We start from the raw sequence: 16,303 nt of genomic DNA, 5'->3' as shown, positions 1-16,303 counted from the left end.
GTGGATTTGGAACCGGTTAGGGCACGCAAGCGACGTGTGAAACATTTCACTGGGGTCGCGTTGCTCCAGTCGCCGATCGACAAGTGGCTGCCAAAAAAATTCTTCCCGTGTATCAGATGAAAATGAGGACTTGATAAGTTTTCTTGAATCTTTATATTTTTGTATCTTTCGATCTACAACTCGAATTATAACGACCCTAAATTTTCACATACTCAGAGTCGCTACTAACGTCTCATGCTCATCTCTAATGTGGAAATGTAACTCTTACAATGAATATCATTTATAATATAACTTCGAAAACACTTAAAACAACTTCTTCTCTGAAAAACACAATCATAGTCTTGCGTGTTTAAATACGAAATACTGAAATTTAGAGAAAATAAAAACAAATACAAAATAATTTAAAATGATGAAATGCAAAACAACCTATTCTAACCTAAGACTAGGAATTTAAAAATGAGTCTACCCTATGCACCTGTCACAGTCTCTGCTCGCGATGTCGCCGTCCTCCGTACAAGTACGCCTTGCATTTACTTGAAAAATAATGTGGCACATGGCCTGAGTATTTCAAAGAATACTCGGTAAGTGGCCCCACTATAGGGGGTCATGCAAATGCAAACACATGCAATCATGATTTAGAGACCTATCTCTAACATCACAGGGGTGGCCTCCAGTCTCAGATAAATTGGATGTGTAGTACTTCCCTACACACGACTCACACGTGCGAGTGTGAATCCTCAGGGCGCTCGCACACCCCCTGGACCCTCTGGTCAAGCTAATATGTAGCAACATCGGGAGGTCAACGGAACCTCATAGTGTCATGCGCCTCATGAACACCCTCATCATCATGCAGTGTGTATTCGCACTCATCATCATGTTGTGTGTATTTGCACTCATCATCATACTATGTGCTTTTGCACTCATCATCATATTGTGCGCGTCCGCACTCACCATCTTTAGGGGAAGTAGCTCTATGATTATGACATATAATATGCATGAGATTCCTCTAAATCCATCATAACGTCTCTTCTGACACAACCCCCTCTAGTCTCATCTCTTTGTTACTCTAGGTAACACATACTCGTGGATATTTATATTAATATCATTTTCATGTTCTTAAGGTTGTGTCCTATGTCAATCTAACGACATGATGCAATATGGCACTCATCATCGTATAGCATGCCCAATATAGAAAACATCATCATATTAAGGTCAACGTCACGCAATCATCATACTCATCATATTGTCATAAAGTGCATCAAGCATATCAAGGACGTCATTCATCGAAATATATATGCACTACGCACATCATCAAGTATCATAACTCACACATCATCACAACTCGTACATCATCATATACTAGTATACGACATCATACGATACAACTCATACATCATCCTAACTCATATATCGTCATACACTAACATACGACATCATATGATACAACTCATACATCATCATAACTCATACATCATCCTATACTAACATATGGTATCATACGACATAGTTCATACATCATCATAACTCATATAATTTAGTCTATCCTATAATAAGGCCTCTTACCTGATTAGCTTAGGCGGGTGACACCAATTTATCCTTAATAAAAGTTCGATTTTATCCTTTATATCCAAGTCAACCTATATGAATCTATAACATCAATTTCACGTCCAATTCTCTAACTCTTATAATGGTTCATGTGCTAGGCTTCATGTGAGCATTAAAGAATTTCCATGAGCATATCTTGCAATGTTATAATATACATCCATCCATCTATATATATATTCTAATTTTTATTAAGATTTCATTTTCTATTATTCCTGTTTATAGTATTTGATGGAGTTATTTTAAATGACTACTTCCTTCTCTTTTGATGTTTATTCTAATCTTTTATTTTGGCTTTTAATTTTTGTCGAGAGATATTCTTGTCCAATGGTTAATTATTCTTACTTCAAAATTATAGTATTGGTCAATTCTCATTCATTCTTACTTCCAACTTTTCCCTTTTATTTTTATCTGGAATTCTTCTTTTCTTTCTTGGCTCCCTTTATTTTCTTTTCTTTGTTTCCTTCTTATTATGTTTACCCTATATGTCAATTCTCTGTATTTTTTTCTCTCTTTTGATTTGAAAATTTCTATAACTCTTTCTCTTCTAATTCTGTATTTCTTTTTTTTTTCCTTTGATCTGTTTTCCAAATCTTCCTATTTTATTTTTTTTCTATTTGATTTTGTTTTTTTTTTTCATTTGATTTTTCTTTTCCAAATCTTCCCCTCTTTCTTATCTATCTATTTTTTTTTCTTTTAATTTTATTTTGGTTAGAATATTTTGGACAATTTTAATGATGAGATTAGTGGTTATTATTATTTTTCTATTCATTTTTTCAAATCAACACAATCCCTTTGCAAAGTTGTAGATTGTATTACCATGAGCTCTAGTATTTTTTTTTTCTTCGTTATGGAACGAGTTACAAACATCGAAAGGAGGTCCGTTAGCGTCCTTATCGTTCTTGGGAGAGCTCTCAGATCTTTGCATTTCCGGCCATGGAGTCAATGGAAGACCTTCCCTAGATGAAGATATCCAAGAATTAGGTTTTGATCGGTAAAGGTTAGTCTCAAATCTGAAAAATATTCGTTTTCAAAACTCACCTAACGGACTTCTCTCAGTTTTTGTCAAAGTTTAGCGGCGACTCTTTCTTCATTCTCCCAACCCTTCCTTCTAACTTTCCTTTTCTTTTGCTACCCACTATTATGGTTCCACTTTGACCCCTACAATAGAGGGAGGGGCAAAATGACTCATTTGCCCCTCGGTTGACTTTGACCATTTTTTTTTTTTCCTTATACATATGCTACCGGTGTACACAAATGACGACAAATACTGCAATGGTAATGGAAGTCAAGATAGGGTAAGTAGTATGCATTAAATTTCATTTAGTAGCTGATTGGTGGTTTATTTCATTTTTCACTTTAAGAGAGTATGTTATTTCAAATTCTTGTTTTGAACATTTCAAAGTGTTTAATTTGAAATTCCGCATATATATTTAAGGCATGCACGTAGTGATGTCACTACTTCAAAGTAAGAAAATTAGGAGCGTTACAAATAAAGTACAACGTCCATAAAGCATAAGACTAGACAATGAATCATATAACAATTACATGAATTATTATTCTAAAGGAACATCCGCTAAGAAATAGAATGATGGGTTATTTGAATTACTTGAGTGAACCAACAAAAGTTCAATTTTTGGTAGATAAAGGGTTCATTGCAGCTTGAATTTCTTCCAAAGTTCTACCCTTTGTTTCAGGTACAAACTTGGCAACAAACAAAACTGTGAAGCCACACACGGTTGAGAATATGAAAAAGATACCTTCCAAAGTTAACACAAACATCAAATTACTCATCCATTCATAATCAATACGACATGTTCAAGAGATGAGTTTTTATTTACCTGTAGAGCTCCAATTCAAAAGAAAGTTGAAACTGTAGGAGACAATCCAAGAACCTACCCAACTCACTAAAGTAACTAAGCTCCCTGCCAAACCCTTCATGTTTATGGGAAATATCTGAAGTAGAAGATGAAACCTTGTGTTAGTTTGGTTTAAAAACGACTCTAAACTTTTCACTAGCAGACATTGTCTTCTTTGAGTTTTTCCTTTCGGGCTTCCCTCCAAAGTTTTAAAAAAACGCATATGCTAGGGTGAGGTTTTCACACTCTTATAAACAATGTTTTGTTCTCCTCCCCAACCGATATGGGATCTCACAATCCACCCCCCTTCGGGGCCCAGTATCCTTACTGGCACACCGCCTCGTTTTCACCCTCCTTCGGGGCTCAGCGTTGACACATCGCCCGATGTCTGGCTCTAGTACCATTTGTAACATTAGTAACCGCTCAAGTCCATTGCTAGCAAATATTGTCCTCTTTGGACTTTCCCCTTCGGGCTTCCCCTCAAGGTTTTAAAACGCATTTGCTAGGGAGTGGTTTCCATACCCTTATAAAGAATGTTTCGTTCTCCTCCCCAACTAATGCGGGATCTCACAATCCACCCCCCTTCAGGACTAAGCGTCCTTGCTGGCACACCGCCTCGTTTCCACCCCCTTCGGAGCTTAGCCTCTTCGCTGGCACATCGTCCGATGTCTGGCTCTGATACCCTTTGTAACATTAGTAACAGCTCATGCACACCACTAGCAAATATTGTTTTCTTTGGGCTTTCCTTTTAGGAATTCCCCTCAAGATTTTAAAATGCGTCTGCTAGGGAGAGATTTCCACACCCTTATAAACAATGTTTCGTTCTCCTCCCCAACCGATTTGAGATCTCAGATGAGTAGTTAAAGAGAAGAGTTTTGCAACTTCATGCTTTTAACTCCATATGTAATGATGTAAAAAGGGCTATCCCTAATAAAGTTTCTAAACTCATACCTCTGACATTATGACCCAAGGAATTGCTCCCATGCCCAACGAGAAAGATCCCGAGAACGCCTGTTTGTAGCAAAATTACCAAAATGACTCAATTTTTTAAGTAGAAGAGGCAAAGGAAAGTCTACTGCAAGATTGTAAACAAATATGGTCAATTCATTATTCAATGTTTTATTCAACATTACCAGTACACCGAAAAGTGCCAACATGGGAGAGCCAGATTGCCATAGTTGGAGATCCTGCACGAAATCATGGATCTTTTAGAATATGATGATGAATCAGAAAGCTCCCATCCCGACTGTTACGAATAACGACTCTCCACAATGGTATGATATTGTCCACTTTGAGTATAAGCTCCCATGGTTTTGCTTTGGGCTTCCCCAGAATGCCTCGTACTAATGGAGATGTATTCCTTACTTATAAACCCATGATCATTCCCTAAATTAGCCAATGTGGGACCTCCCTCCCAACAATTCTCAACACCAACCGGATTCAATTTCAGATAGAAGCTAGAAGTAAACCTTAAAGAGGAAGGATAATGCCACACATAAACACCCCAAGCAAGTTCCTGCTGCAGAAATCTGATTGAATTCAAAGTTTCATTAGCTTGTTAGCGACTTCATACCATTCTAAGCAATGTAAACTTGCATAGCATTTCATACCATCAAAAGCGGTCGTCGCCCTGATACATCCATCAAAACTACACCAAGAGCAGTCATTGGTATCTGTAAAATCATAGCGGATAATGACATAAAAAGAGGGTTCTTGCAATTACGTTTCGGGAATGCGTATAATGCGATAGAAAAACCTGAACAGCAGCCAATGCTATACTCCCAATATTTCCCGAAAACCCTGTCAGAATCCAGAGGATTTTACTTGTTTCAGCTCACCCAATCTTTATTTATTAAAAGTGTTACAATCGCACAACAACTCACACACTCGATCCAGATGAAACACAAAAAATAGGAGAGAGAACACAACAACGCACACACTTGATCCGGATGAAACACAAAGAACAGGAGAGAGAAAATGCAAGGAAGAATATTAGCTAAAGGTTTTGTATTGATGACTTCAGATATGTACGGATAGAGTATTGATGACTTCAGATATGTACGGATAGAATATAGAGAATAGAAAAGTGCATCCTCAAAGCACTGGCTAAGGGGTATATATATGGTTTCAATTTAGTATATATAGCTTTAACAGATATAACCATCTATAATGTTCGGGTTTTTTCATACCAGCCAAAGTGAATAAAGATTTTACGTAGAATCCAATGCCATTAACCCCTCCAAATTGTTGCAGTGCCATAAGGCCAACTCCTGCCTGGCACAAATGGGTTAAAGTCACCATAAAGACAAAGGACAAAGAATTATGTTCTATTAAAAACTTCATGATTAAGCTCAAACTTGAAGGCTCACAATGAGGGAACGAGCATATTGCCTTCGGAATAAATCAAGAACACTTGGTTCACGAAACTGTTTAAGCAATTCTGTGTATTCCTTCAAGGTTAGGAAACAAACACATAGGAAGCCATTGTTTAATACAAAGAAGAAAAATAAAAAACTAGAACTAAAAAGGATAATAAAAAATATACTTGAATCTCGAACAATTCTGCAGAAATATCTTTACTCTGCCCCCTTAGCCGTTGGAGAGCCGCTTCGCAAGCTAACCCTTGGTCGTTCTTCGCCTACAAACAATACTTTCTTGATTAGATTTGTTTGAAAGATTGCTGATAAAATAGTTGACAGTGTCACATACAAGCCATCTCGGAGACTCTGGAGTGAAAGGAAGTCCTACGAGTTGTATTAGGCATGGAATCGCTCCTGCAGCACAATCAAAATAATGAGAAACCACCTTCCCTTATACCATCTTCGTTTTAAGTCTCAAAATCATGCAAACAGAAACGCTACCAATTAGAGCAAGAGTCCTCCAGTTCACAAAAACTCCAATCAACCATGTCAGTGAAACACCAAAGCATATCATCAACTGTACAATCAACATTGTAAGATATTATGGATATTGAGAATGTTGTTGACATTTTTCTATTTGTTTGATTGTTTTTTATTTTTTGTAACAATTGAAGTGAGAGTTGGAAATTTTGTAACCTGAATGCAAAACTTCAAACCAACTAGATTTTGCTACATAACTTATTTCTCACTAAATGTGTGTGAGTGAGATCCCACGTTGGAGGAAGGAGGAACAAAACATTCCTTCTAAGGGTGTGGAAACCTCTCCCTAGTAGACGCAATTTAAAAACCTTGAGAGAAAGCCCGAAAGAGAAAGTTCAAAGAGAACAATATCTGCTAATGGAGGGCGTGAGCTGTTACAAATGGTATCAGAGCTAGTGATCAGGCGGTATGCTAGCGAGGACGCTAGCCCCCAAGGGGGGTGGATTGTGAGATCCCACATTAGTTGGAGGGGGGAACGACCCAAGGGGGTGGATTGTGAGATCTCGCATTGGTTGGAGGGGGGAATGGCCCAAATGGGGTCGATTGTGAGATCCCACGTTGGTGGGAGGAGAGAACGAAACATTTCTTACAAGGGTGTGAAAACCTCTCCCTAGTAGACGCGTTTTAAAAATCTTGAGGGAAAGCCTAAAAGGGAAAACCCAAATAGGACAGTATCGGCTAGCGGTGAGCTCGAACTGTTACAAAATGGTTGTCCATAAAAAAAAAATTAATTTAAAAAAACTTGCAAAAATTCCAACATACACTAAATTCATGATCATTTGCATTTTACCTGATGAACTGTTGTAAATGCTCCTCGAAGTTGTTTGGGTGTTATCTCTGCTATAAAGATAGGAACCTGTTGGATCAGGTCATACATAAGCTTTTCTTTATATATGTCAACATTTGAGATATTGTAAATGATAGAGTTGGAATTGTTGCAACATATACCACGTAAGAGATAACTCCCATTCCGAATCCTACTAGCATTCGTCCTAAATCCAACCACCAAGCAGTCTACCAGTAGTCAGCACCAATTGAACAAGTCAAGTGAGGTTCTTTTGTTCAATTTAACAACAATATGGAAAAAGTGTCTACAAAATAATTCACATAATTTTAACCATTTCAAAATCACTGCTCTTGAAAACTAGACTTTAAAGTCTCTGTAAGTCTCCAAACAAAAAGTGATTCTTGTAACAGCCCAAGTCCACGGCTCACCGCTAGCAGATATTATCTGTTTTAACCTGTTACGTATTGTCGTCAGCCTCACAGTTTTAAAACGTGTTTGTTAGGGAGAGGCTTCCACACCCTTGTAAGGAATGCTTTGTTCCCCCTCTCCAACCAACGTGGATCTCACAATCCACCCTTAGTAGATATTTTCTTCTTTGGACTTTCCCTTCGAGCTTCCACACCAGGATTTAAAACGCGTCAAACTGACAGCGATACGTAACGGGCCAAAGCAGACATTTTTTGTTTGGTTGATTTTGAAGACTTAGAGATACTTTAACTATCTCAATCATATGATAAAAGATTCAAACTGACCTTAGAGAATGCTATAAGAAGCCACCCCAATAAGCAAAAGATTTCTGCAAAGCCCATTGTCTGCTCAGAAAACAAGGGAAAAAGATCAAAGGAGTTTATTGAAAGCTCGAAATTGCCAAAAATGATTTTGAGGGAAAAAAAAAAAGGAACGAATAAACTTACACCCCTTCTACCAATATAATCTGCCAGTTTTCCACTCACAATAGCGCCAACTATTGCTCCAATTGTCAATATTGAACCAAAGACTGAATACTGTACAATCATCAAATAACAAATTGAGAACTTTGATAGAGAATGAACCCGGTAAAGTTTAGGATCTATTAGACACTTAAGTTTGGAACCTATTACACAATTCTCAAAATTCATAAAATGAACATGTAATTGAACCTCTAAACCTTGGATTTACTCTATTGTAACAACCCAAGTCCACCGCTAGCAAATATTGTCCTCCTTAGATTTTCTCTTCTCAACCTCTCTTAAGCTTTTAAAACGCGTTTGCTAGGGAGAGGTTTCTACACCCTTATAAAGAATGTCTTGTTCTCTTCTCTGTTAGGAAAGGAATATTGAAATAGATAGGAAAAGATAAAATAGATCAAAGTTGTCGTGCTTTATTATTGTTTTCTCACTCCATGATTAAAGAGTTACATAATTCCAATATTTATAGGCTCATACCCTAACCAGAAATAGTAATCCTAAATAAATTCAAATCTACTAACAACCTCCTAAAATCTTGGTACTTTGAATACTTTGAATCATATCATATCTCAGTTTTGAATACTTTGAATCATATCTCAACACTCTCCAACCGATGTGAAATCTCACAATTCACCCCTCTTTGGGACCAGCGTCCTCGTTGGCACTTGTTCCATTCTCCAATTGATGTGGGACCCCTCAATCCACCCTCCTTCGGTGCCCAGCGTCCTTGTTAGCACACCACCTCGTGTCCACCCCCCTTCGGGTCTCAGCCTCTTCGCTGGCACATCACTCGGTGTTTGACTCTGATACCATTTGTAACAGCTCAAGCCCATTGTTAGCAAATATTGTCTTCTTTGGGTTTTCCCTTCTAGGCTTCCCCTCAAGGTTTTAAAACGGGTCTACTAAGGAGAGGTGTGTTAAAATATCTAGCCCAATAGAGTCAAGCCCAATAATTGTACGAGTCATTGTATATTTTAGCAGAGATTTTAGGAAAGATATATTTTAGGAAAGAGATCTAGATATTTTAGGAAAAAGATTTAGATTTGTTAGGTCTAGATTGCTTAGGGTATAGCCTCCACTCTACCGATTTCAAGCAATTCAAAGTAGTAGTATTCTACAAAGGTCTTGTATTCTCTACTCGATTGGTCTTAATAAAGTGTGCGAGTGTTTCCCACAGAGAGTTGTGTTCAACAATCTGGTGTCAGAGCGAAGTTAGTGTAGGTTGTCTAATCTCTTGAAATTCTTAGTATGCTCTGTGGTTGCAGCGCTGTCTGATCTTCCCCATCAAAAACGATTCTTGAGATTATTAGTGAGTGAGTTTCTTTGTGTCGTGAGTAGTCGGTGACTCTGCAAGTTTTGTGCCGAAAAGGCTTGTTTGGTATTACTGAGGTATTGCCAACACGATGGGTGGCTTCCAAATCGTAGGAGGAATCAAGAAACTCAACAACAACTACAACACGTGGGCAACATGCATGATGTCCTATTTACAAGGACGGACCTTTGGGAGGTCGTTGACGGGAGTGAAACTACGCTGCCAGAAGAGGATTCTAACGGCGCCTTGCACAAATGGAGAATCAAAGCAGGAAAAGCAATGTTTGTCTTGAAGACCACAATCGAAGAAGAGATGTTAGAACATATTTGGGATGACAAGACACCGAAAGAAGCATGAGACACGTTCATGATGTTGTTCTCAAAGAAGAACGATACGAGGCTACAACTTCTGGTAAACGAGATGTTATCAATTTCACAACGTATATCGATGATTGCTCAATACTTCCACAAAGTCAAGACGATTTGCCGAGAGATTACTAAACTAGAACTGAAGTCTGTAATTGGAGAAGATCGAATGAGGAGGATCATTATCCACAGATTGCGACCAGAATATAGAAGCTTCATTATTGCTGTACAAGGATGGCCCACTCAACCATCACTTGTAGAGTTTGAAAATTTGTTAGCCAGCCAAGAAGCCATGGCTAAACAAATGGGAGACATCATATTGAAGGGTGAAGAAGAAGCACTCTACACAAGTGAAAGTTGGAGCAATAATAAGTCATTTACCAAACGTCGATACAAAAACAGTGACAAAAGAAGAAGTTATCAAAGAACTGCACAACCTGAGAGAGCTCAAAAGAATGACAACAAGAGTTCTCAAGGAAAGAGATTGGAAGGTAATTGCTACAATTGCGGGAAGAAGGGCCACATGTCCAGATATTGTTGGTCCAAGAAAAAAAATTTCGAAAGCAATGTGGCATCCTCCAACATGGAGATGGAGGAGGAATGGGATGCAGAGGTACTATATGTCATAGAAGAAAACGAGCTAGCACTCATAGCGACAATGGGAGACCATATCAATTATGAGAATGATTGGATCGTTGATTCAGGATGCTCAAACCATATGACTGGCGATCAGAGTAAATTGCAAGACAAGAAAGAGTACAAAGGAAGCTGTATGGTACGCACAACAAATAACACACCGTTCTCAATTGCTCAGATCGGCAATACGACAATCATGCTTGGCAGTAAATCCGATACAGTGTCACTACATAATGTTTATCATGTACCGGGTATAAAGAAGAACTTGTTGTCAGTATCACAACTAACAACATCAGGAAACTACGTCTTGTTTGGGTCGGAAGATGTGAAAGTTTATGAAGATGTTAAGATATTAGGAAAGCCAACAATGGAAGAACGAAGACTGGATTCCGTTTACGTCCTATCTGCAGAGACTGCCTATGTTGACAAGACCCGGAAGAATGAGACAATAGATTTATGGCATGCAAGATTGGGACATGTTAGCTACCACACGTTGAAGCTGATTATGGAGAAATCCATGCTCAAAGGTCTACCTCAACTTGAAGTCAAAACAGACGTTTGCGCTGGATGCCAATATGGTAAAGCTCATCGATTACTATACAAAGAGTCAAATTTCAAAGCAAAGAAACCATTAGAGTTGATTCAGTCTGATTTGTTCGGTCCAGTCAAACAAGTATCGATCAGCGGAATGCGGTATATGGTGACGTTTATTGATGACTACTCAAGATATGTGTGGATTTTCTTTATGAAAGAAAAGTCCGACACGTTCTCAAAATTTCAAGAATTCAAGATGATGATCGAAGGAGAAGTAGGAGTGAAGATTCGTTGCTACGTTCAGACAATAGGGGATAATACACGTCAGATGAGTTTGATCAATATTTACACGAGTGTGGGATACGACGCCAGTTTACATGTGCCAACACGCCACAACAAAATGGTGTAGCAGAAAGAAAGAATATACACCTTGCAGAAATCTATCGAAGCATGTTAAACACAAAAAATGTTCCAGGAAGATTTTGGGCTGAAGCTATGTGAACTGCTGCCCATGTGATCAACAAACTTCCCCAACCAAAGCTAGGATTCGTCTCACCGTTTGAGATACTATGGGACATGAAACCTACAGTTAGTTACTTCTGAGTATTTGGTTGTGTTTGTTATGTATTTGTGACTAACCATTTACGTAGCAAGTTTGACAAGAAAGTAGTCAAGTGTATATTTGTTGGATATGACAATCAAAGGAAAGGGTGGAAGTGTTGTGATCCAACAAGTGGAAAATATTATACATCAAGGGATGTAGTTTTTGATGAATCATCTTCATGGTGGTCCTTGGAGAAGAAAGTCTTACCAGATTCAAACAACATCGAAGAAAATTTACAACAGAAGATGGGGAACAAATTACGCAAATTCAGTTAAATGTTGATGCGCCTGAAGATCCAAGTGACATTAATATTGACGAGCAAGAAGTGCTTCAATCAAGCAAATCTGATAAAAATGAAACGACACATCAACAACTTAGGCGATCAAATAGAATCCGAAGGCCAAATCCCAAGTATGCAAACACAACTATTGTAGAAGACGGTGTTAATGAGCCAGAGACATATGAATCACAAAACTCAGCTTGGCAGAAAGCGATGAAGGAAGAATACGGATGACCAAGTGGCAGACTTGTTTATAAAGGGTTAACATGAGAGCTTTGTTGTCAGCTCAACATGGTGCCGCGGTTGAGAACTAGTGCTGAGGGGGAGTGTTAAAATATCATCACCAGCGAAATAGAGTCAAGCCCAATAATTGTACGAGCCCATTGTATATTTTAGTAGAGATTTTAGGAAAGATACCTAGATATATTAGGAAAAAGATTTAGATTTGTTAGGTCTAGTATAAATACCCCTCCACCCTACCTAGTTTTTAATCCCAAGAAATCTCGAGCAAGTATCCTACAAAATGTCTTGTATTCTCTCCTCGATTGGCCTTAATAAAGTATGCGAGTGTTTTCCACAGAGAGTTGTGTTCAAAAATCCACCCCTTTTTGGGGCCAGCGTCCTCGTTGGCACTTGTTCCAATCCACCCCTTTTTGGGGCCAGTGTCATCGTTGGCACTTGTTCCATTCTCCAATTGATGTGGGACCCCTCAATCCACCCTCGTTCGGTGCCCAGCGTCCTTGCTGGCACACCACCTTGTGTCCACCCCCCTTCGGGGCTCAGCCTCCTCGCTGGCACATCACCCGGTGTCTAACTCTGATACCATTTGTAACCGCTCAAGCCCATTGCTAGTAAATACTGTCTTCTTTGGGCTTCCCCTCAAGGTTTTAAAACGGTTACTAGGGAGAGGTTTCCACACCCTTGCAAAGAATGTTTCGTTCTCCTCTCCAACCAATGTGGGATCTCAGAACTATGGCTAATATCATACCTATGGAACCAAACACTAATTACATAACTGAAATTAAGCACATGTGATCATACATTGAAGACAATCAGAATCTGTAATTTTCATTCACCTCTGCTACGGTAAGAGCCAGGTCGGTCATGATTCCAGACTGAGAAGGTGATGAATATCCAATCTGAGAAAAAGCATCACAAAACATTATTTTAAAATCACTCAGAACTATGGGTGAATTTGGAGACCACAATGAAAAGCAGTTTTCCCCTTCCAAAACTCATCCCAAACTTACCCTAAACATTCAAATCGAAAGCACCTAACAATTTAGTTACAATCCATTTGTTCAGTTCACATCAAAAGGCAGCAATAGGAATTGAAGATTGCCTCAACGGCATAGCTAAACTGAGGAGGAGTTCTGAAAAAACACTTACGGCAGTGCCGAAGACGTATGAGCCAGATACAGAAACCAAAGTGCTGAGAATGAGGGCGAAGGAGGCGGTGGAGACGGCGTGGGAGTCATGATTATTGGGTTCGATTAGAGGACACAGCGCGGCGTTCTGGTCGCTGTGTTTGCCCATTTTAGATGCTCTGTGCAGAAGAGGAGAAAGAGGAGGAGGAATCAAAGAAACTGCATATCCGAGGGAGGGCCAAGGAAGGCAACTCTGTCAATCGCCGGTGGCAGTTGAAAAAATATGGACTGTTGTTTACTATTTTGGAAATCTAACACTAATGTAATTAGGTTCCACACAGATGCTCTTTCAGATCTGTTTATATTATATATATATATATATATATATTTTTTTTTTTATTATTTTTTTTTTTTTTTTGGTACTTCTATTCGGTTACATCGGCTCCGTGTCTTTCTAAGGTAGTTTTTCGAAACACCGACTAACCATCTCGGTCTGAGGTGAAATATTGTATTTGTATTAAATTGTGTCTTTAAAATAATTCATAAAAATCAGGTTATGGCGTTCATAATTAAGTGTGGCATTTCATGTCATAAAAATATTATCGATATATTATTTCAAGTAAAATGTAGAAATGAACATTGTTTTATTATTTTATTTATACGTTAAAATGTAATAAAAAAAATTATTTTAATAAAATATTCGTAGTTTTATAAAGTAACTAATTTAATATTGTACTCCCACAAGTTTTTATATTTTTGAAAATAAAAATGGATAACAATTATCTAATTTATTCAAGTGTTTCTTCGACAATTTTGAGTTTTCATAATATTGTTCTCTATGGTAATTTTTTTATAGGTAAAATCAACGTTCGGATAACCGACAATTTTGAGTTTTCACAATATTGTTCTCTATGGTAATTTTTTTATAGGTAAAATCAACGTTTGGATAACCGACAGATTTTAACTCTATTCATCATGATTATTTTTACTGCAAGATCGATGGTGTTTTTTTAGTTCAACGAACTCAATATTTGAAAGCATATAAATAATGTAATTTTGAGTTAAACCGACTACATATTTTGTCCTTAGAAAATGAGTTACGTATATTCAACCATGCCGTACAAAGAAATAATTCAAGCTTTGTTTAATAAATCAATTATTTAACGATGTTCGCATATTATCTTCAACCCAATACCGAAGTAAGTACTTGGTTGAGATTTTTGGCTTTATCATCCATTTTAAGAATTTCAATATCACGTCCATATCGAAGAAGAAAAAAACATCAATAGCTGTCTTCAATTATAGAACACTTGTAGATTGATAATGATTTCGACAAATCATTCAATCACATGTCTTTTGTCCACATTTTGCAACACAACTAAGGTGATTCCTTATCATTCTAGAGTTCTAAGATATTTAAATTTAAAGGTCTTATTTTTCAATAGGTTTGTCGAATCGAATTCCCAAAAGTTACGGTTCACACATTTGGACAGCTTGCTACTACTAGAAATAGGCCTAACAACACAATTGATAAGCCATCCAAAATATGAACTAATGTACCAGATTCAACTCTATGTTGCTTTGTTTCTTAACAAAGATCTAACAAAAAGGGCGGAATAATTTATTCAAAATTCATCTTCAACAAAAGAATCTTAGTGCTCTAACCAAACACACAATAATTTCTATCAATGCAGCTAATGCAAAGCTCCATGACTATAGTCATAAAAGCTGTAGAAATCCCACAAACTTGAAAAGAGATCTACATGCCTCATGTAAAGAACACAGCTGATGTGAGATCCCACGTCGATTGATGAGAGGAACGAGTGTCAACAAAGACGCTAAATCTTAAAAGGGGTGGATTGTGAGATCTCATATCGGTTGGGGAGGAGAACGAAACACCCTTTATAAGGGTGTAGAAACCTCTCCCTAACATACATGTTTTAAAAACTCTGAGGGAAAGCCCAAAAGGGAATGCCCAAAGAGGACAATATTTGCTAGCGATGGACTTGAGTCGTCACAAATGGTACCAAAGCCAGACACCGAGCGATGTGCCAGCGAGGACGCTGGCCCCAAAGGGGGTGGATTGTGAAATCCCACATCGGTTGGGAAGGAAGACGAAACACCCCTTATAAGGGTATGTGGAAACCTCTTCCTAACAAACACATTTTACAACGGAATAATACTTATTAGCGGTGGGCTGGGCTTGGGCTATTACAGCTGAATAATATCAAAAGACAGATCTTAACAAGGGCCTAACCCGAACAAACGACTAAAAAATGTAATTGGAAAGCAAGTATAATTCGATTGGACAAGATATTACTTATCTGCAGAGACCGAAAATTTGAATCCCTGCACCCTGTTCAAAAGTCTTATTCGCAAAGTTGTTAAAATTTACAGCCATAACTATTAGTCATTGATATAGATGATGTTCTAAGCTCAAGAACAGGTTGATAGCCAACCTCTCATAATAATAATAATGATAATAACTGAGAAAGCTTGAAGGGAAATCAGCCTACGAAGTGGAGTTTGTATAAAATTCTGAAAAATGGGCAAAGAAAACCAAAAGTCCATTGGCAAAACCTTTTGAATGAATGTATTTATCTTCTTCAGCCCACAAAGAAACTGCACAATGCTGTTAGGTGCAGTCTGCACCAACGGCTTCTTGGACAGACTTGAAACCATCTCTTTCTAAGCATTCAGCAAGTTCACTCTACAAAAAAAGAACATAAAAACAATTTACCATAATATATAGCTTCTTTTCCTTTCAAAGCCACCAAACCAAGCAATGAAAAATTACATAAGAACAATGTTTTAGAAGGCTAAAAATACAACTTTGAGGCTTTTCTTCTCGTCCAGGTGAGGCAAAAGCTTTGAGATTGTATTAGCTTCTTTTTTAAACAATGCAAAACTACATAAGAACAATGTTTTAAAAGGCTAAATACAACATTTCTTTTCTTTGTTTTTTCCTTTATTTCATAACCGGGATCGAAAGCCACCAACCCGACCAATGCAAAACTACGTAACAACAACATTTTAAAAGGCAAAATACAGATTTGAGGCTTTTTTTTTTTTTTTTTTTTTTTTTTTTTTTTTTTTTTTTTTTTTTTTTT

General features: G+C 37.8%; 2 protein-coding genes across 2 annotated transcripts in view; both read right to left on the bottom strand.

Moving 5' to 3' along the window:
- Positions 1 to 3,111: 3,111 nt before the first annotated feature.
- LOC111438036 (sugar transporter ERD6-like 5) lies at positions 3,112 to 13,526 on the bottom strand. Its single transcript, XM_023075997.1, has 18 exons — positions 13,216 to 13,526; positions 12,903 to 12,965; positions 8,063 to 8,152; positions 7,901 to 7,960; positions 7,310 to 7,375; positions 7,152 to 7,217; positions 6,323 to 6,398; positions 6,171 to 6,235; positions 6,007 to 6,099; positions 5,831 to 5,911; positions 5,651 to 5,735; positions 5,218 to 5,261; positions 5,072 to 5,134; positions 4,931 to 4,990; positions 4,595 to 4,648; positions 4,413 to 4,472; positions 3,444 to 3,558; positions 3,112 to 3,362 (listed from the first exon to the last, which is right to left on the bottom strand). The coding sequence occupies exons 1-18, from the start codon at positions 13,360 to 13,362 to the stop codon at positions 3,232 to 3,234; spliced, it is 1,419 nt and encodes a 472-aa protein (XP_022931765.1). The 5' UTR covers positions 13,363 to 13,526; the 3' UTR covers positions 3,112 to 3,231.
- Positions 13,527 to 15,487: 1,961 nt separating this feature from the next.
- LOC111438033 (dihydroorotate dehydrogenase (quinone), mitochondrial) overlaps positions 15,488 to 16,303 on the bottom strand; it is a 12,784-nt gene continuing 11,968 nt past the window's right edge. The window contains exon 11 of the mRNA XM_023075995.1: positions 15,488 to 15,903. Within this exon, the coding sequence (XP_022931763.1) occupies positions 15,829 to 15,903 (75 nt within the window). The 3' untranslated portion in view covers positions 15,488 to 15,828. The remainder of the gene's footprint in view (positions 15,904 to 16,303) is intronic.

This window comes from Cucurbita moschata, unplaced genomic scaffold (assembly GCF_002738365.1).
Source record: "Cucurbita moschata cultivar Rifu unplaced genomic scaffold, Cmos_1.0 Cmo_Scf00069, whole genome shotgun sequence".
NCBI classification, from domain to species: Eukaryota; Viridiplantae; Streptophyta; class Magnoliopsida; order Cucurbitales; family Cucurbitaceae; genus Cucurbita; species Cucurbita moschata.
This window is presented reverse-complemented; position numbering and strand designations above follow the sequence as displayed.